Below are 20,274 nucleotides of genomic sequence, written 5' to 3' on the forward strand. Positions count from 1 at the left end.
CCTCTCTTATGGTAGGTGGGCACCAGTCCAGGCGCAAACCGCGGCGTGATATTCCAGCAAGGTGACCTTGAAATACTGGATCCGCGCTCATGGCACCCATCCAATATCCACGATAATTCTCACCGCAATTTACGCACTTAAGCGCGTGCGCCAAGAGTTCCTATACAAGCACCTAGTCGAATATACCTATATATCCATCCACGTGCTGAAATGGGTTTTTTCCTATAACACTGCGTGATTGCTCGTCGATATCGATTTCCCATTCACCTATCCGCTACGCGAGTATTTTTCATACCCATACATACAAGGTGTGTACGACGCCCCCTTTTGCTGTGCAAAGAGAAATTTGATCCTGACAGGCGAAAGAAGGAACCAGTAAAAGAAGGAAGAAAAAAGCTTCACCATTGAGTCGGTACATACACGTGCAGCGTGTCCCTCTTCCACACAGTCCAACTCCAAATGACACGAAATCAAGTTCGGGTGATCACTGTTCGAAATACGGGAGGAACACAGAAGGAACTTGAGGAAGAGGTGGTTGGAGGAAGGGGGCCGCTCACCTTGGCGCCCCTGGTATGCGCACACTGGCGTCTCCTTTCACAGGCGTAGCGTTATTTCTTGAATCCTCGTAGCCCGCGATGCACGAAACAGGTCTTCGAGATTTCAAGAAATCACACATGGTCATTATGCCTGCTCAAGACTCACGCACACGATTAAACGCTCGCCATAATTCGTCGTGAAACGAAATTAACTACTACTCCAGTCGTCAACAACATTACAGCCAGCTACGCCATATTTAAACCACAATTTTTGCTTGTTGGGCATCTGCAGGTGGCCGAGACATGGTCACGAGCGATAAGTACCGTGGAGAGGAATTTCGACCCAGAAAACTGCTCGCGTTTCGCTTTAATAGTCTGTTGCCTTTTCATATTTAGGGGGGAAAAGGAAGTATTCGTAAGTTCGTAGTATCATAACATTTATCTGGTGGGTGAGGCTCGGATACGAGCAGACCTCTGCCGAGACGACAACACTCGGCGGAAGGCACACCTTTATTAGGCGTCCTTAGATGGAGACCGAAGTCCACATAGGCATAATAATAATGAATTATACTCACGTCGCACGCGCCGTTGAGAATTTTGTATTAAGTATTTTATTTATTTATTCAAGCCTGTTTTCCACAACGTATGAGGTACATGTATCTCAGATCATTGCTTCTCCGAAAATGGTAAATTCACGACTTCGCGTCTACACATGAAAATATAATGTTGTATACCTGCAACTATGAGAAATTTGATCAATATTCCGATCTAGAATGTCTTCACGACTCATTAATGCGACGTCCCTCCCGACCGGCCAAGTATTGTCATCTTGTTTTGCATATATGTATGTATACCATTACATAACATTGCGAGATCCCTCCTCTCTCTACCTCTCAGCTTCGTTTGCCTTACCACGAGCAGCCGTTAAACAGTGCCCATTTACAAGATAAATGGACAACCATACGGCGAGTCGTACTTGTGTGCGCATGTCGCCTACACCTGTTGCTCGGTACACGTATACAATACGGTATAGATATAACAGAATCTACAAAGGCACAATCAGAAGAGTTATGACATGTTTACGATCAGTGCCGTCTTTAAGAGGCACTTTAGCGAGATCCTGCAATACTCATTATCCGACTGAAAATATCCTTGAAGGCTGGACGCACATCGATTATGGTAGTGTACAGGCGGCAAAATTACCAGTTGTAAAAAGTTATAACGCAGAATTGCAGAATGCAAATATACCCCGATAGAAACTCGGAGATTGATATAACCGCTAACGAATATTCAGCTACGTAAAAGTACAATTTCCATGAATATATAATTCGCATATTTATCACCTTCTGACTAATTTTCATCGGTCACACGGCAAGGTACCGATACTACCTGTGTACACACTGACCGTGAAGTGTAGTATTTTACCCATAACTGCAGAAACCTTGTCATTACGGGCGATGATGTAATCCTTGCAGTGAAACCTTCGGCACCTTGGGATCCAGGGCCTGAATGTTTGTTGCATGCAAACCGTTCAGTAAATTTAAATCACAACTTTGATGGAACAGCACCTAAAGGTGTATTCTACCTGCAAATGAATTTTTTTTTCCTTATAGTGATCGGTACGCGTAACGAAATGTTATCAGAATGAAATCTGAAATAATTGCTCTCGCAACGAGTGTGACAAAATTTAGACAGTCCCTCAAACCGTCGCGACCAAATGAACTGGCAAAAATATTGGCACCTTCTTCGTAAAAGAAGCGTGGCCGTCGGAATAAGGCGTAACTGTCTGTGATATCTGTCGCGTGCCCGAGGAGTGTATGTAAGAAGTTCCAGGCAAACAATCGGCGTTGAAGTATATAGAGACACGTGGCGCGTTATAAGCAAGGACGAAAGAAAGAAAAGAAAGAGACTAGAGGGAGAGAGAGAATGAGAGAGAGGCAAATTGCGGAACACGGTTCCCTCGGCAAAGAATGCGCTTCCTTCCGGTTCTATCGCAGACCAAACATGGTTACGCAGCGGTAAGCAGGTGCCACAAGTGACTAAACGCGTCCCAGGTTGACCGTGACAATTACGGGGACGCTGTGCCGCACGGTGGTGCTGTGTCTCTGCTTTTTATACTTATACCTATACAATAAAACGCACGTCACGCGTTCCATTAACCTGAAAAACGGGGAATAATAAAGAAAAGAAATTAGATACCATTACCATTACCAAACCCATATTAAGGTCTAACTGCACAGTACGTCATTGGTATCAAGCGCGCGATAAGGTAGATAATACAATTAACCTGGTAATTAGCTAATAACGACCATCCAGTCTATGTCAAAACTATTTCCAGACGCATTTTATTACCTACAATTCATTCACGGGGATTATTGACAATTTTCTATGATCGAAGTATTTTGTTAGAAGCGAAAGAAGATAAGAATCCATTCGATGTGTACTATCAATGCATTTCAAACGAAATAACTGTTACTCCTTCACGAGTTTTTCAAATAATCTTGTCCCAATCACCTCTCTGTCATTGATGACATGATTCTTACATCTGAGGCATATGCTGCTAATTTAATTTTCGCCCATACCGAGTTTCATTCGAATGCAACGGTTTGATGATTTTATTGTGCCCTGATTGCAGGTAAACACCTAGTGCTGGTGACGGATCCGGAGATCGTCGAAGACGCTTACGCGTTCGATAATCCCTGTTTCAAAGATGCGGCAACTCCAGCTGCAATCACAAGGACCATCGAGCGTCCGATGTCAGCAGCGTCAGCAGTATCCGTGGAGACCCCCGTGAAGGACGCAACCCGATGGTCAACGTCCTGGTCTTCCCTAGGTCTGGGTTCTGCAGTTAGGAACGACAAACGACGCACCTTGGACGATTCGTGCCTCGGGGTAACGATTAGACTTTGATTCTTCCAGTTTCTAACGTCGAGTCAATAACGTATTTGGATAACGTGGTCGTCAACCTCAATTTCTTTTCAGCCAAAAGCAATGCGTGTAAGCCTTGTGAGTCTTAGGAGCCGGGACTTTACGGGACTCGGGTTCAATGTGTGCGGGAACATGCGAGAGGGCATCTTCGTCAAAGATCTTCTGAACCGCGGTCCGGCCTCGGAATCTGGTCGAATTCATCCTGGTTAGTACAAAGCCATACGTGCTAGACAGATAATTATTCCATACTGACCTATGTTCAAATTGTTGATTACATTAAATTTTCCTCTGTTTTGGTAGGCGACCGAATCGCCAGTGTTAAGATCAGCTTCAGAAACATGGTCTATGAGGATGCCCTGACTATCCTGAGCTACGCATCACCGTACGACGTTGAATTGGAGGTGGAAAATGGAGGTCCAGGTTCAAAGCCTACTACGCTCCTGAAAAAGAGCGTAAGCCAAAGCCCTATGAGGATTTGTCATCCTCTCTACAGAAGCCAGTCGATTCCAGAATTGACTCCATCTAACAAAAGCACAGCCAAGAGGCTGTTCACCGCAGATCTTAGCGACACGTTAGGCTCGAGTTACTCTACCATGAATTCAACTATGAAGTCTTCCAAGTCAGCGACGGGCAATCAGTCTCTGGAGAGGCGTTCGGTGCCTGCAGAGGATGGCAAAAGCAACCATCACAAGTTCGGAATAAAAGTGCTACCGGCGTTGGACGGCATGGTACACAGGATAGAGAACCAGAACGAGCACAACACGAACTTAGAACGTCGTAACTCGAAGAAAATGGACGCCGAGGAGATATTGTCCAATTCGAGGAACGTCGTGATCGCCGGTGAGGTGACACCTGAGGTGAAAAAGACGGTTGAGAATCTACAACAGAGAGAAAACAATTTCGACGTTAATTCGAGGATGAAGACGGCTGTGGCTACAAGTCTAGGTCCTGAACTGAACGGGATCGATGTGCCTGACAAGGGGGAAGATCAGGGTAGAATTCCCTCGGAGATACCGGAAGAAGTTCACAACGCTGCGGTTGCGGCACGCAGGAATAGGAGAAACAGCGCAGAGCTTTTGAGCCAATCGAAAACTTTGAACGAGTCGTTCGACGCAGATGATACGGCGGACTCGAAGAGCTCCCTGCAGAAGAACAAAAGGAAAGCTCCTGCACCGCCGAAGGAAAAGACTCTGGCACCGGAGCCAGCCCAATCAGTGAGCAGGAAGGAAACCGTTCAGAGTTCTCCGTTGAACCATAACAGCGACGGCAGTGGAGACAAGTTCGACAGCATAACCGATTACACAGAATCTTTGAACGACTATGTGACCAAGGTCCGCGAAACTATGGACGGGGCCGAAGCACGTCGTGAAAGACTAGCGAACCAGACCTGCCGCCGGAACTCGGAGTCAGACACAGACAGCGAACTCCAGAACAGCTTTACAACCATCGAATTGAATCCGGCAGACATAACGATTCATCATACTCCGGTGCCAGAAGTCGATGACGACATTTATAGGAAAGCGGCTAGCCTTGGCGACCTTTCGAAATACGAGAGCAAAGCAACTTCGACCCTGGAAAGAGCGCAGAGTCTCGACATGACGGATACTGGATCGAAAAAACGAAAGGCTCCGCTGCCTCCGGAAGATATAAACGAGTCCACTGAGGATCTGACGAAACTCGACGATATGGACACCTTCCAAAGGCGGAAGTTAAAGAAGTCGAACGAATGGGGAACCTTGGAGGATGCGATATGGGGAAAAGTGGAGTCTGAGGTTCTTGACGAAGAGGCACCAAGGACGAGAAAGAAGAGCAAGGGAACGCTGGAGAGATCTAAGTCAGCTGTTGAGATGAAGCCGAAGCAAGACAGTTCGTCGACAGGCTTAAAGCACTTTGACGTTTCAAATGTAACCGGCGAGACGAGTATCGAACTGTACAATTTACCGCTTAGCAAAAAACTGACCTACGATTTTATACACGGCGAAAGGATGTTCAATCCTGATCAGGATAACTCGTTAGCCCGGATAGTGAACAACGGGGACGTGGTGAAGAGCCCAACCTTCGAGGAGGTCGAACTAGATTTCAGACAAGCCAAACCTCTCATCGATGACGAGAAAGAAGCCAGACTCGATCTCGATGAAGCGCTGGAGTATTTTGACCTGAAGAGAAGTGCCGGGGAGGCAAAAATTCCGGTTGAAAATATTGTGGAAAAAAGAGAAGCTGTGAAATCGAGCGAGGCTAAGCCAATTTACTATTATAACAACGTCGAAGTTGTTGAAGAGCCGATGACAAAGACGATCGTCGATACTAGCTGTCCTGGCTGCAGACGCGCCCTGAACGGCCACCAGAATGAAAGTTGCAACAAACACAGTGACAGGCCAGATAGCAAAATTCCGGATATAATTCAAACAACAAATGACAGAGACAAAACGAACTCGTCGTTCGCTAACGAGCAACAAAACTATCGAACGGAATCGAACGACGTCAGCGAGAACAGAAGAGCGGACATTACATCACCAGTATTTCAGATCAATCGGCAAAAGTTTGATCCTTTTGATGTGGCAAAGCCAGCCGCTCCAGCCTCGTCATTTCACATACAAAGTACGAAAGTTGAGCCGTTAAACACGGAGGAAAAGAGGGAATCCGTATCAACATTTCAAACAAACCGAACAAAGTTTGAACAGGCCCAAGATTCCTTGGCCAAGAAGACCAAGAGTGCAGTCGACGCGGGCTTCGAAACTCACTTTGCAAAACGGGTCATGAATTTGGCAAACGACAAAGATGCCAGCGACGCATTGTCGTTTGAACCTGGCTCTAACGTGACGGTGAACAGCAAAAGCGTTCCGCTGACGAGCGAAGACCGACACAATATCAGCAACGTCAGTGTATCAAGCGGCGATATCCGTGAGAGCAGCCCAATAAATCCTAGAGAACTCAACCGGCAGGAGTCCGATACAACGCCACCGCTGCCCAGCACCCCGATGCCGTTACCCATACCTCACAAACTGACGTACATAACGGAGATAAAGGTGTCAACCAGTCAAGAAAACCTGAACGACATCGACGGCAATCACGATGAGATAGTTGGGATGATGGAGGGTGGTACGGATTCGATCAGCAAGCAACCACCTCAGCTTGGGGTGACTGTGACCTCCAATGGAAAGCCGGTGGCTGGCAAAAAACCGCCCATACCTCCGCGGAGGTCGGATGTTGCAAAGCTGGCAAAAGAGGAGCTGGAAAAGCAGGTTGTTTATGTTTCAGAGTACAAATCAAGCCCGAGCAAAGACCCTGCAATCCAAGTTGCCGAGGGTGCTGGGTCCGAGATGAGTCGGACGTCTGGAGGCATCGGTAAGAAGTTTGAACAATGGGTATTCTTGGGAGAGAACAAGGATAATGTGTGGGAGAATAGCGGTGGACAACCCCAGCCCGTAACGAACATAGTCCTAACATCAAACGAGGATAAAATGATACACCAGTAAAACGGTACTGCAGTATTAGACCGGATGATCATATGAAGCCTTCCAGGAAGCCCACCTTCTCATCATTGCGTTTCCCTCACAATCTAGCCTTGAGATTATCTTAATTGGCTCGATCACGAAGTAAAATATAATATGTCTAATAGTAAGTTGTGGGCTTTTTTGTAGATTTAAAGTCAAGTTTTAACTTCGAAACGAATTTGCCCAACTTTATATCGAGTTCTATCTCGGTCAATTGACTTTATGTTTTATCCTGAATATATGGGAGAAGTTGACGAACGGAATGGTTATGAGTTGGAGAAAAGGTATTGAATTATTGTTAGATGTCGGAATGGAAAATGACTATCTTCCGTTACTAGGAAGGTAAAGATACGTACCCGAACCTCTCAAGCCACGTGCCATAAGTACATAGAAAGAAACGAAGTTCATGACGGATTATGGGTATATGAGTATGAAAAGAGTGCGCAAATTATTATTGGTATTGTGATCGTGTGCGGCCTTGTATAGCGAGTAAGGTTGCAATGTATATGTGAATGTATAGGTACGTGTAGATTTGAAAAAAGAGAGTTAGGTAATTTAAACATATTAAAATATAAAACTCGACTATGATTGAGTTTTTGTAAATAAAGGCCAGTGTGTGCAACGCATGTTATTGTTTATCTTTAAGTATCACATTACAGGCGATGCAAATTTTATTTGATCAAATGTAGATCGTAAATAATAAGTAATTGAGTATTGAACAATAAGGGAGGAGCAGAAATCTTTAAAAACACATACTTTTACAACAAATTTTCTCACCCATGAATAATATAAGAAAAGTTACTGTACTGTTATATTTTTTTAGTGTTTCCTTTTTAATTTTTAACTATGATACAAAAGTCAAGTTCACCTCGATCAGATTTAAGTAAGAACGCACACACGGCGTACAAATATGTCAACATTGTATCAAATCAAACGATGCACTGGTTAATTGTAATTCGTATTTATAATTGTGGAAGTGCGATTAATTCTTGTGATTACCGTATAAGATCTGTGAACTAATTATTAATGTATACCGTATTGTACATACCTACATCGTATATGGGAGAAAATATATACGTCTAGTGTATGTATATTTGCATCATAGCTATAGCTAGTCCTCTGTCATACAGCCGTTGAGGAATATTAATAATAAATAATCGACTTAGAAATATATTTACGCCTAAGTTTGAGGGGGTCGTAACATCGGATCAGCAGGTGCGCGGACGTTACCGATAATAGAATACGTTATGCAAACAATTTTATTTTACTCCTAGTGCAATAGAAAATGTGACAATCACCAGAGAACAGAGAAAGGGAAGCTAGAAGTTTGAATTTTTTGTTTTAACGAACAATGAGATTAATGGCCGCTACTGCAGACTCTTAAATAGTTCACTTCCCGACTTGAATCTTTTTGTACTATTGTCAAAGCCAGAAATTGGTGACACTTCAAGTTTCGGTCGTTTCAACGAGAATCTTAGTTCTTGCATGATCGAAAAACATCTATATTACTATTGTTATTATTATTATTATTGCTTTTACAAATTTTCTAACTACCGAAAATTTCAATAAGCGAATGTACCTATCATATGCTTTGTAATTTATTCACGCAGTATACCCTTCATGGTGTTTATTAATATGTCCACTTAAATAATATTATGCCAGAATTATACAGATTTTTTATATTTTGTATATCGAATATGTACCCCTGATGGTTAATTTCAATTATTTTTGTTACGCGTGTATAGTAAATACAGATAGTATAATGGCTGGGTGAATATTTGCAAATAGTATAACGAGGAAAAACATTTATACTGCTATATCTTCCATAACGTAGATGCGTTGTTGTTAGGCTTTGGATTCACATAACGCATATATGTATGTACATATTATATATATACCGGAAATTTTTTCGCTTGCGCATTTTCGTTTTTCTTTTGAAAAACTTCATGGTGCCACAGAGAGGTTGTTTTCCAAGAACGCAAATTTGCATAATTTCTTTCAAGAGATTATAAAGTGACCAGCTTAGACATTATTTAAATATCACAATTTAATAATGTGTAAGATTGGTTATCAGTTCAGTAAATTTACATGGGTATCTTTCACAAGACTTGATGGTTTTTAACTTGACACAAGCCCGATTCAGTTTCTTTTGTAAAATTTGTTCGTCGCATTGCATTATAGCGAATGAGAAATTTTTACGAGACTAAAATAATATCGGCTAATATGGAAAATATTTTCGTACACTTTTTGGAAAGTTAAAAACCATAATTATTTCAGTAATCTCCAGTTATGTAAGCGACGATAAATACACGTGAAAAAAAAATTTGTTAGTATGGGTGTGTAAATTCTTTTACTGTGAAAATAAAACTACATAAGGATATGACGATTTTATAAGCGTGAATAACGGAATGAAAAAAAAGACGGATGAATTGTTATGATATTATACAATATTGCATATTTTATTTAATTTTATACAAACATCATGATTTATTATTATTATTATTATCATTGCTTAGTATGTAACAAATGTTTGTATTACAAAATAAATAAATCTCATTGTTTACAAAAAAAAAAAAAAAATAAGGAAGACAGCAATAACAATTGCAGCGTTAATGCACCAAATATTATACATAATTCATAATCCTTCTTACACCTCCAAGTTTTCAATAACCGATCATCTATGGTGCGGTATTATAAAATCTGCCACCGTCGTGATATAAAGAAAATAAGGTCGTACCTTGAATAAATAAATTACATTTTTGAGGAATCAAAAAACCCTGTATTTTGAATTGCGCACAGATTCTGAATCACCCTGGGACTCTCTGGTTATTCCCTTATACCCCGGCAAAAGTGAAAAGGAGGAAAACAAATCTTTGACTCAAATACAGTAAAGAATAGCTTCATCTTGATGATATTTCTCATGTCTTGTTAATCTTCCGTCACGCACTGCTGCGCACCATCTACGTGGCGGACTGTTTGTAGTTTTTAGTGCTCATCAGCTTTTTACCGCACATAGCGCATATGGCCTTTTTGTATGCGCAGGATTGGCAATAATGAGATCCGACCTGGTGAACCTTTTGTCTGCATATTTTGCAGGTTTCGAACTTAGCTGTGTACGGATTAAATCGCGCCTTGCTAGTCGACAGAGCTTTGTTTTCCCCAACTTTCCTTCCTCCACTTTCCACCGTGTTTCTGGCCCCAGATTTCCACGGGTCTGGTGTTATTACGCGACCCAATTTTTTCTCGCACTTCTCGCACACCATGACTCAAAAAGAATCTTGAAATGGAAAAAAATTTTCACATTTGCAGATTTTATGCAGTGAATAAATTGCTAGTTTATGCAGTATTTTATGTCGATTCAAGTGGGACGGTATTTAGCTTTTATAATCAGAAAAAAGATCAGAAACAAGAAAAGAAAAAAGTTTCGGGCAATAATAGAGTATTACTAGTTTATGGTGAAAAAACTGAATTTTCTATGTTGGGTCAGGTAACGCTGGGTCAAGGTTAAGGTTAGGTTATATTTGTGTCGGAATCAAACGAACGCGTCGGCAAGTTGAGGCAGTTTGATTGGTACTTACCGTTTCTAAAGCTCTAGAATCGACACAATTTCACTGCAGTACGAATCGTCTGATGGTACGTAGTCCTTGATTTTCAAAAGTTCGTGAACTTGAGAAGGGCAGGTTAAGTTAAGATGAAAACAAATAACACCAGTCTTAAGCGTCCTTTTCAGGTTAAAGCTCTGTGAATGCTATTGTTACAATGTTACAACTTGACACGAATTTACACCCTAGGCGCGCTGCTAACGGCCAAACTGGACGTAATTTCGAGTACAGTTGGCAACACTGAAGTCACTATGACCACGCGACTTGAAATTTGTGCGAATTCAAGGGGATTCCTCGATTTTCGCGCGCGTAACTAATTTGAATAAACGTAATATCGACTTATTTAAATTCAATGAAATAATTAGGATTGAATTCTCACTACTGTAAGTGATTTAGCATCTACTACTGAATAACCCGAAGTTCTGTTTATTCAGATTTCGCTTACGTTCTATCGTAATTGTCAAGTCGATCATATATTTGATAACAGGTGAAGTAATGAAATAACGTATTTTAGATAAAAAGTCCCTGAAATAGAAATTCCCGTTTACAAATGTGAGCAATGGGCGTATAGAACACTGGAAGAAGAGCCCCATTATATCATACGCTTATCACCGCTCTGACGTATCTGATTTCCTGATTAGCCGCGAACTGCTAGTCACTATCGATATCGTGCAAATTATCAACAATTGCGTACAGGCTGACAAAGACATCGAACAAAATGAGTGCTGGGTATGTAAAAAACCCAAACAAACATTGACAAACCGTATTTACCAAACTGTAGGAATACAATATCGGAATAAAATATGTCTTTTTAATCATTCCAATCATGTTTCAAAAAACTGAAATTTAGGAGGGCGTAGCCAGAAAATTTTTGACATCTCACTGTCGAGTGTATTGTCACTCACTAGTGAACAACAAAATATTTTCCATATTTTAATTACGCAAAAGAATTTATATAACAATATGTTTTAGGCCCAGCATCTGTCACATTCTGGATTTTCCCAATGAAATTTTGATGAAAATTATCTTCCATTTGAATGCCAGAGAGCGTGTGCCTTTGGGTAATTCATGCAAGAAATTACACAGTCTTATATTTGAAGAGAAAAAATTATTAAGGTGAATACATAATTCCTATTTTTAATTTACTCTTCATATTTTCATCATTCCATGTAAAAGATTAATATTTCTTATCAAATGAAACAGCTCAGTTGAAGTTAAAAAATTCAATCAACCTAATCATCCTTAATGATTCAGTTGCAAATATTAGAATGGAGCTTACATACGTGATTCAATATATACGTATATCAACGAAAATCCAATTATATCCCACACTAAGCAATATCTGTGATAAGATTTTTCTATCTGTGCATTTCAGGAATTTAGATTTTTCCAAAGACGGGCGCCTGACATCAGTTTCTGACATCCGTCAATATTTTGACAACAGCAAAGCAAGCAGGTACATTCAGAGAGTAAATTTGAGAAATGTAAATTTTATAGAGCCGGAGCAGATGCTTAACAATTACATCGGCAATGCAGTGAACATAGTTGACTTAAACATAAGTGGCACAAGATTTGAAGACGTACAGGGGTTGGGATATTTCCTAAAGTTATTACCACATGTAAAGAGACTCTCTATCGACTGGCCAAGACAAATGGAAGATAACGCTGAACCTTGCTGCAAGGATCTACGAGGGCCTTTTAGCAAACTCACGTATTTGTCAATACAAATATGGCATCCACCACATACAAAAAAGTTTGTCCGATATTTACAAATGTGTCAACAACTCAAGGAGCTACGCATGATTGGAAGGAAATCCTGCTATGTTCCTGCAACAGACGACCTTCCGTGCTTCGGACGAAAACAACTTAGGAGTCTCGAAATCATTGAATTTTATGGACACTGCTGCGGCCCCGAGAAGAGATACTTCATGACTTTGCTTCCAGAACTTGAGAAATGGACTGATTTTCACGTTCCCAAGTATTACATTCAGAACGGTTTTTACTTTGGTATGTTTCTGTGATAAATTGATTTCAAAGTAACATTGGCCGCTCAATATCTAATCCCATTTGATCTGATAGCAAATCTAATAATTTTTAGAAAAAAACGTGCCAGTTGCTAAGAAGCTATGCAAGACAAATTGGATGAATCCTCGAAATATTCACTTCAGCAGCTATTGTGAATTTGGCCAGTCTGTGCTCACAGAACGCATTTTGATAGAAGTGATTAAAGTCACCCATAAAGACCCGCCAAAATGTTACTGTTGTTTATCTCTACTTCATCAGACAGACATATGTGTTATCAAGATCGAGGAGGCAAAGGTACACCCTAAGTATCGATCAGTTTTTCAACAAAACTCTCAAACCCAATGGGTTGTTATGAATTATTCTAACCGAAATTGACGTCATTTAACAATGACAATATGTTGAGGAACAAGTTATTCAAATTTTTAAGCGACGACGTGATAAGAAATACTTTTATATTCTTAATGTTTCAGCGACTGCTGAAAGATCCAAGTTATGAACTTTCGTATTTACGTATCAATCATAACATAAAAACAAATTGCGATGCGCATTTAGTCGTATCCGCTTTTCCAAAACTCACCGAGCTCATTTTATCCAACATAACAAAAGGCAAGGGAAAGTCTTTCACATAACATTTTTGAACACCGTTTTAGCGAATAATTAATATTTTTGTAATATTTTAATAACTATATATCTACGGTTGACCTCTAATGTCATTGATTTCCAATTCTGTACAATTATAGTATCGGGTTTTGTACACTCTCGGAAACAACTGAAGAGAAAATATAATAAGGCAGTTAAACAAGAGGGTTATCTGGTCAACAAAAATCTAGATTCATCTTTTAGTATGATTGTTCAGAATTCGCCTCACCTTAAACACCTGACGCTGGATACTAATAACAGGTGCGAAAACCTTTATTCTGATTATCCTATGTATCATGATAATTCAATAATTGTACCAGAATCATGATCAGAGTCAAAGATCATAAATATTCGATAATGATGGAAATTTGTAAAATAATGAATACGGTTTTCTTTATAAATAATTAAGTTTTCAAAACAAAAAGCGATAAATTATTTAAATGTTGCTTCAGCACGATCGAATATGAAGAAATGTGGGACTTGAACGCTCTGCACCTAATCTCAGGTTGGACAAATCTCAGAACCTTACGTTTGTCATCGGTACCAATCGAGGACGGTATTTTTCTCACTGAAATCGGAAGGGCATGCAAGCATTTGGAGATATTAGACTTGTACGATCTCGGTCCCGGGGATGTTTGCTGCTACATCGATGAACTGTGTCAAATGATTGCTGACCTCAAAAACCTGAGAGAATTTAGAATTCATCAGGACAACATTGGCGAAGTATCTCGAATTTTCGTATCACTCGCCAACAATGTGCAACTCAGGAAAGTTGACGTGATAAGTGATGGCGAAAATACCACCACGAATAATTTAATACCCTCTATCGAACACCTGCTTCAAACTTGTTCAAAATTAACTACATTCCAATGTATAATTGACGAAATATCCGAAGCCGATTCTGTAAAGCTGTCGACCATGTTGAGAAGGTAATTACAACGTGTGCTTGCAAACTGTATATAGAAATGTCCCTGAAGTTTGGAGTCCTAACGAAAATGAAGTACGACTCTCTATAGCGGATAACGATTTATAATTATACGATCCTATTTTAATCGGGGCTTAACAATCAATGTCTGTGACATGTTTTTGAAACTCATTTCACCGTCTGTCATTATATTGCAGTTTCAAGTGCAAACCTGGAAAGCTCGATTTCCAATTCCAAGTTGTTTGGTCTATGGATCTGATAATGGATGATTCTGAATGGATGATGAAAGAAGACGTCATAACTGAGGACGCCCGGCTTGTGAACTTCCCCTGCGACATGAGCATGCCACATCATCCATAGAGTGCAAAAAATGCAGCGATTCTACTCGTGCTTACAGTGGAATGTCATTGAAAATTAACTTGTTTTTAGACTTAGGTAAATATGCAATCAATAATCAACTATCGCGTATCAATTAAATCGAAATATAAATACACAAAAACTATTCTTATAGTGTTGTCCAGTGGTCTTAGAAATATCCTTAAATTTTTCTTGTGTCATGGAAATATTCTATTTTTAAAGTTTACCGCAAATGATTTATTTATTTGTGTTCACTGAGTAACTGTTTTTAAATTGTCGATTCCCACCTCGAATCGTGTTTACCGTTTTCCCTACTAACAGCTCGTAGTAGAAATAACGTATACCTCGTACGTCGTACTGATTATATACAGTACGATCTACCATTTTATACACCTGGTTGATCGGACTATATTTTCTGATTTCTCGACATCTCAATTAATCAAAAGAATGTTAAGTCTCACCGTGATATTTTGTATAAATAAAAAGAGGAATAGGTAAAGCAATCACGCATGCGCCGGAAAAATAACAGCTTCACTTCCCTGCATCAACGGCTACATGAAGTTATCGCAAAGAGTTCGAATGACCGCTGATGACAAATTTTTCGTCTTATGATCGCGAACATAGATTACTCTTCTAGTTAAAAAACATCGGGAGTGGATTTGAGAGTCACGATTCACGAAAACTTTTTCCTCACGAGGTGATAGCAACAAACTACTGCAAACTGCATCGTTACTACGTATTGCACCGATACCTGTTTAATATAAGCGTGTGCATCGGCAATATTCAAAGTTCGTTAGCAATACTTGTGCAAGGCGCGGTTTTGACTAATCGAAATGGGGACTCAAATATCGGAGTATTTGATGATGTACCTACGGAATCTGAGAGAATTCACATTTCACGAGAAAAACCTTGGAAAGGTATCCAAAGTATTTTTCGGGCTTAATACAAATCCAGAAATCAGGAAAGTTAGTGTTAAATCTGATGAAAATCTGCTTCATCACTGCTCAAAGTCGGCAGTATTTTTCTGTGTTTTCGACGGCGTAAACCAAGCATACAATGACGAGCTTACATACACTTTGCAAAAGTAAATTGAAAAATTGTGTTCCAAGTCACGCAAAAATGTGAATTAGTTACACTTTCGTTTCACATGTATCTCCTCTCGTTTTGCAGATCAAAAATTCTGTTAAACCGACTGAATTTCTAGTTTTAAGTTATTACTGATAAGTATTTGATAAATATTGTGTACGAAGACTTCTCACCGCTCAAATTTCCACATAAATTATATTGACATTATTGACTAAATCTGTTACGATGTAAAAGTACCCCTACTACGCATAGATCTTTGGATAATCATTGTGAAGTTTTAGTTACAGAAAAAAAGATTCTAAAATTTCACACTAAAAATCAAGATAAGCAAATGTGATAAGACTGATTTCTTTAAATGAAAATAAAAGTAAAAACATGTTTTCACGCAATAATTATCCCTATTATAATCATTGTATTTAGTAGACGCTTAACATATTATTATTCATATGTTATTACGTGTAACAGCGGCGTTCTTTATATGGTTAATAAAGGAAACTAATAATAATAGAAGTTTTTGTTCACCTATTGATCCATTAAACAGCTAGCGGAGTGTTCGCAAACAAATTCATTACGAAGTTGACCGATCGCCTCGACGTTCTCTGTACATCACAGTCAAATAGTCGACGGCGTTCTGAACTGGCGGCAAGCGAACCGGAAGTACCAAATCTTCGATACGAATTTCAACTAGCGACTGGAATTACGTTTCGAAATTCGAAATGTTTGACATTGGACCATGTTTTCTTAACCGCCATAACAGGGATTCCCCTTCCACGTTTCTTTGTATCTTCGCAACTCTCAACAACAACAGTTTTTAGTCCGTATTCAGTGAAATGGTTGAGATCCTTGGTGAAAGAAGTAATTCGAGCTTAATGACGAAATGAGCCAAAAGTAAGGGCTAATTTATTAAACAGTACAAACAGTTATGTATGTGATTACGAACGATAATGTTTTAAATAACCTAATACGTTTCAGTAACAACATCGGCGGCATTGTGTCCCGTATTCCATATGAAATTTGGGTGCACATAATTCTATATTTAAATGCTAGAGAACGTGTGAGCCTTGGTTACTCTTGCCGGCAATTCTACAGAATTGTCTTTAAAGATACAAAATTGCTGAGGTTAGTACACGCTGTGCATAATTTAATTAACGAATTAACGAAAAACGAACTGACGATTCTGCACTTAGCGAATTAGATTCTAGAAACTGTTGTGATGGAAAGAAAAGAAAAATCACAAACGTATATCTCCAGTTTGTCATTAAATTCTCATTATATGAAATTGGTCAAAGTGTTGAGGACTACAGTTTTTCACACGCTAATAGGGATCTGGACTTTTCGCCAAATGGATACCTGACTTCTGCCTTGGACATCTACTCTTGTTTTAGTAGGCAAAGAAAGAAACACATACGCAAACTTAACATTAGCAACTGTGTTACAGTTGTACTGAGTAACCTATTGAAGACTTACATAAAGTCAGCATTAAACCTCGTCGAAATTAACATACAAGGAATAAAGTTCAGAGATATTCAAGACGTGGGCACATTTTTGCAACCATTGACACACCTCCAACGGTTATCGTTCGACTGGCCAAGGCAGTTAGGAGCAGTACATTATGAGGAAACCACTGCTGCAAAATTTTTGTACCAACCATTTAGCAGGCTTCGATATTTATCAATAATCTTTGATAACTCTAATTTCTCAGTCGAAGTTGTTACCTGTTTGCAACTATGCCTGGAACTCATAGAGTTGCATTTATTCCAATTATCTCTGCCAGTATATGACTACAAAGGTATTCAAAACTTACATCTTATTCCTCTACCACATCTTAAGATTGTCGAGTATTGCGGATATAAATCAGCGGAGGTATTAAAGATCGTGGAATGTTTTATCCCCGAACCTAGACTATGGACAGATTTTTATATGGGCCCATATGATCGGGTTGATGGCTTCTACTTTGGTATGTTGAAATTTTACAATTATAATTCTTAATCACGTCATTGAGGTGTGAAAAAAACTGAATAAATTTATCATCTTTACAGAAAAGAATGTCCTGATCATCGACAAATCAATAAATTCTGAGCCTCTTAGAATCTGGCTTATGACTTCACACATACTGCTGAAGACCTTGCTTGTAAAAAACTTTGAAGATGCTCCAAATGGTTACTGTTGTTTATCAGGAGAAGCAATGAAGGCACCGTGTCTATTGAAGATTGACGAGATGAAGTCACATTATATAAATTTAAACAAATCCGTAGGTTTTCCGATTATTTCGAATTTTGAAATTTAGTTATATGTGCAATATACATCCCAAATCAATGCCATCAATGTGTTTCGTCTCTATTGCCACAGTTATGACATGTAGTTAGTCACACCATTCATGTGAAAACACAATCAACATCCCTTTTAATAACTGTTATCTTTTCCTGCTAAAAAAAAGAGAGTGAAAAAGTGAAGGAGCATATAAATTATTCAGTTTCTTTGCAACACGCTGTGCATCTAAAATATTTCAGGGGATGATACATGAAGCCAAACAGCAAATATCTTATCTCAATATGTACCATCCTATAACACCAGAATGTGACCTACACTTAGTCGCGGGTGCTTTTCCAAACCTGACAGAACTTGTGCTTTGTAACCTGATAAAAAGAGAATGTAAGTTTATCGATTAAGCTTTTACTGTTTGATTACCAATTAGACACGATGATACATCAAGTGCCAATGGTGTTTTTCCAAATGAAACTGGCTTTTGAAATATGTTACTATTACGTCTAATTTATCAACCCAATCAAATTCTTGAATCACTCATCAAGAATTAATAATCAACCTTCAATGGATATAATGGATTATACTTTCACAATTGCAGCAGTTACTAAGCCAAATGTACATCCTCAGAGGCATCTGAAACAACGTAATGCATCTACTGAGAAAGTTGGTGATCTGATGAATACAAATCTAGATTCATGTTTCAAAATGCTTGTAGGAAATACGCCAAATTTGCGAGAGTTTAGACTAGAGGCTAAACGAGAGTTTATATGGTTTGTTTCAAATTTTTTATTGAAATGTAAATCTTCTACTGTTAGAAAAGATGACCGTAAACTTAGTGACAATTTTCTCGGCTTTCAGTACACGTCATTATCATGAAATATGGGACCTAGATTCGCTGCACCTGATCTCAGGTTGGCGAAATCTCAGAGCCCTATGTTTGTCGTCGATACCAATAAAGGATGGACGGTTTCTCGTACAAATTGGGAGAAAATGTACGCATTTAGAGAAATTGGAGTTATACAATATGAGCACAACGAATGACTGCTGCTACACAACTGAGCTCTCGCACATGGTGATGCACCTTCAAAATCTGAGAGAATTCACATTTCACGAAACAAACGTGGGAAAGGTATCCAAAGTGTTTTTCTGGCTTGGAAGAAATCCAGAACTCAGGAAAGTTAGTGTCAAATCTGAGGAACCACCAAGCGATACGCTGTGTGTAATGACATCCTCTATCGAACATCTGCTTTATTGCTGCCCAAAGTTGGCAATATTTTTCTGTGTTTTCGACGGCGTACACAAAGAATATAGTAACGAACTTACGCATACTTTGCAAAGGTAAATTGAAATATTGTGTTCCAAATCACGCAAAAATTCGAACAATCTACACTTTCGTTTCACATATTTCTCCTTTCATTTTGCAGATCGAAAATTCTGTTTAACCGGCCGAAATTGCAATTTCAAGTAGTTGCTGGCCCTTATCCGCAAAATATCGTTTATGAAGACTTGTCACTGCTCAAATTTCCACATAAATTGATCAGATCCGTTACGATGTAAAAGTACGCCTACTACGCGCAGATCTTTGGATAATCATTGTGAAGTTTTAGTTACAGAAAAAAAGATTCTAAAATTTCACAACTACAATCAAGATGAGTAAATGTGATAAGACTTGGTTTCTGTAAATGAAAATAAAAGTAAAAACGTTATGTTTCGACGCAATGATTATCCGTATTATTATCATTGTATTTAGTAAACGTTTAACATGTTATTATTCATATGTCATTATGTGTAACAGCGATATTCCTCAGCTGTCGTTTATGTGTTTAATAAAGGAAACTAATGATAGAAGTTTTTGTTCACCTGTTGAAACGGTATTATCACACTGATACATAGAAAATTACCGGAGTATTAAAAAGAAATTCATTGCGAAACTTACCGATCGCCTTGACGTCTGCACGCTGTCAGCCCGCTTCACTGTTTTGTGCACTCGGTTGCATCGCGGTGACCTTCAGGCTCCAATCAGCAGCTGATTCTTCCATCTCATCGTTTTGTTGTTACCTCGTGCGATCAAATCGTCACTTACACTGCTCAAATGTCCAAAAAATTTGGTTAAAAGACTGATTCATCGACCATATGCTGCCGTGTATTATTTTACTTTGTTGATTACTGCACTATGAATCGTTTCACGCATGATATCGCAGCGAAATTCAACAGGCTTCGTAAGGAAGTAGTGTTTGGAAATATAGCTGAAAATTCGGCTTTTCGCGTGTAAAAGAGTCAAGACAAGAAAGTTGTTAGGCAAACAAAACAAAGGAAGAATCGGAACAGCGTAATTATGTCATTGTGCCTATGTCGTGATATTTACACATTAATACGTGTAGATGATCGTGGGATTTCAGTATTTTATACGAAATGAA

General features: G+C 39.2%; 4 protein-coding genes and 1 long non-coding RNA gene across 12 annotated transcripts in view; 3 read left to right on the forward strand and 2 right to left on the reverse strand.

Annotated features, from left to right (window-relative positions):
• Nucleotides 1-9,643, forward strand: part of LOC124182411 — a 21,744-nt gene extending 12,101 nt beyond the window's left edge. Inside the window, exons 1-4 of one of the 2 annotated variants that reach the window (XM_046569677.1) lie at nucleotides 2,662-2,805; nucleotides 3,172-3,428; nucleotides 3,519-3,669; nucleotides 3,765-9,643. In XM_046569677.1, the coding sequence (XP_046425633.1) occupies nucleotides 3,291-3,428; nucleotides 3,519-3,669; nucleotides 3,765-6,940 (3,465 nt within the window). In that variant the 5' untranslated portion in view covers nucleotides 2,662-2,805; nucleotides 3,172-3,290 and the 3' untranslated portion in view covers nucleotides 6,941-9,643. Of the gene's footprint in view, nucleotides 1-2,661; nucleotides 2,806-3,171; nucleotides 3,429-3,518; nucleotides 3,670-3,764 lie in introns of those variants that run through there. The other variant, XM_046569676.1, reaches the window with a different exon arrangement.
• Nucleotides 1-19,955, reverse strand: part of LOC124182450 — a 26,472-nt gene extending 6,517 nt beyond the window's left edge. For 2 of the 3 annotated variants that reach the window (XR_006870768.1, XR_006870766.1), the window contains exon 1: nucleotides 421-555. This is a non-coding gene — a long non-coding RNA (uncharacterized LOC124182450). Of the gene's footprint in view, nucleotides 1-420; nucleotides 556-19,793 lie in introns of those variants that run through there. The other variant, XR_006870767.1, reaches the window with a different exon arrangement.
• LOC124182444 (cysteine-rich PDZ-binding protein) lies at nucleotides 9,391-10,723 on the reverse strand. Its single transcript, XM_046569746.1, has 2 exons — nucleotides 10,537-10,723; nucleotides 9,391-10,235 (listed from the first exon to the last, which is right to left on the reverse strand). Exon 2 carries the CDS (start codon nucleotides 10,219-10,221, stop codon nucleotides 9,919-9,921), a length of 303 nt encoding a protein of 100 aa, XP_046425702.1. The 5' UTR covers nucleotides 10,222-10,235; nucleotides 10,537-10,723; the 3' UTR covers nucleotides 9,391-9,918.
• On the forward strand, nucleotides 10,269-16,078 carry LOC124182421. 4 transcript variants are annotated; one of them, XM_046569701.1, is made up of 10 exons: nucleotides 10,269-10,591; nucleotides 10,750-10,943; nucleotides 11,075-11,289; nucleotides 11,533-11,676; nucleotides 11,936-12,567; nucleotides 12,659-12,879; nucleotides 13,056-13,191; nucleotides 13,326-13,485; nucleotides 13,677-14,153; nucleotides 14,347-16,078. In XM_046569701.1, exons 3-10 carry the CDS (start codon nucleotides 11,279-11,281, stop codon nucleotides 14,507-14,509), a joined length of 1,944 nt encoding a protein of 647 aa, XP_046425657.1. In that variant the 5' UTR covers nucleotides 10,269-10,591; nucleotides 10,750-10,943; nucleotides 11,075-11,278; the 3' UTR covers nucleotides 14,510-16,078. The 4 variants fall into 4 exon arrangements, with proteins under 4 accessions (XP_046425657.1, XP_046425660.1, XP_046425661.1 ...); XM_046569704.1 differs by having other exon boundaries at nucleotides 10,750-10,869; XM_046569705.1 differs by lacking the exon at nucleotides 11,533-11,676.
• Nucleotides 16,267-19,571, forward strand: LOC124182422. 2 transcript variants are annotated; one of them, XM_046569706.1, is made up of 8 exons: nucleotides 16,267-16,480; nucleotides 16,565-16,711; nucleotides 16,915-17,549; nucleotides 17,632-17,843; nucleotides 18,103-18,244; nucleotides 18,456-18,627; nucleotides 18,716-19,195; nucleotides 19,282-19,571. In XM_046569706.1, exons 1-8 carry the CDS (start codon nucleotides 16,470-16,472, stop codon nucleotides 19,412-19,414), a joined length of 1,932 nt encoding a protein of 643 aa, XP_046425662.1. In that variant the 5' UTR covers nucleotides 16,267-16,469; the 3' UTR covers nucleotides 19,415-19,571. The 2 variants fall into 2 exon arrangements, with proteins under 2 accessions (XP_046425662.1, XP_046425663.1); XM_046569707.1 differs by having other exon boundaries at nucleotides 16,915-17,381.
• Nucleotides 19,956-20,274: the final 319 nt, after the last annotated feature.

The sequence above is a fragment of the Neodiprion fabricii genome, chromosome 5 (genome assembly GCF_021155785.1).
Source record: "Neodiprion fabricii isolate iyNeoFabr1 chromosome 5, iyNeoFabr1.1, whole genome shotgun sequence".
Classification (NCBI taxonomy): Eukaryota; Metazoa; Arthropoda; class Insecta; order Hymenoptera; family Diprionidae; genus Neodiprion; species Neodiprion fabricii.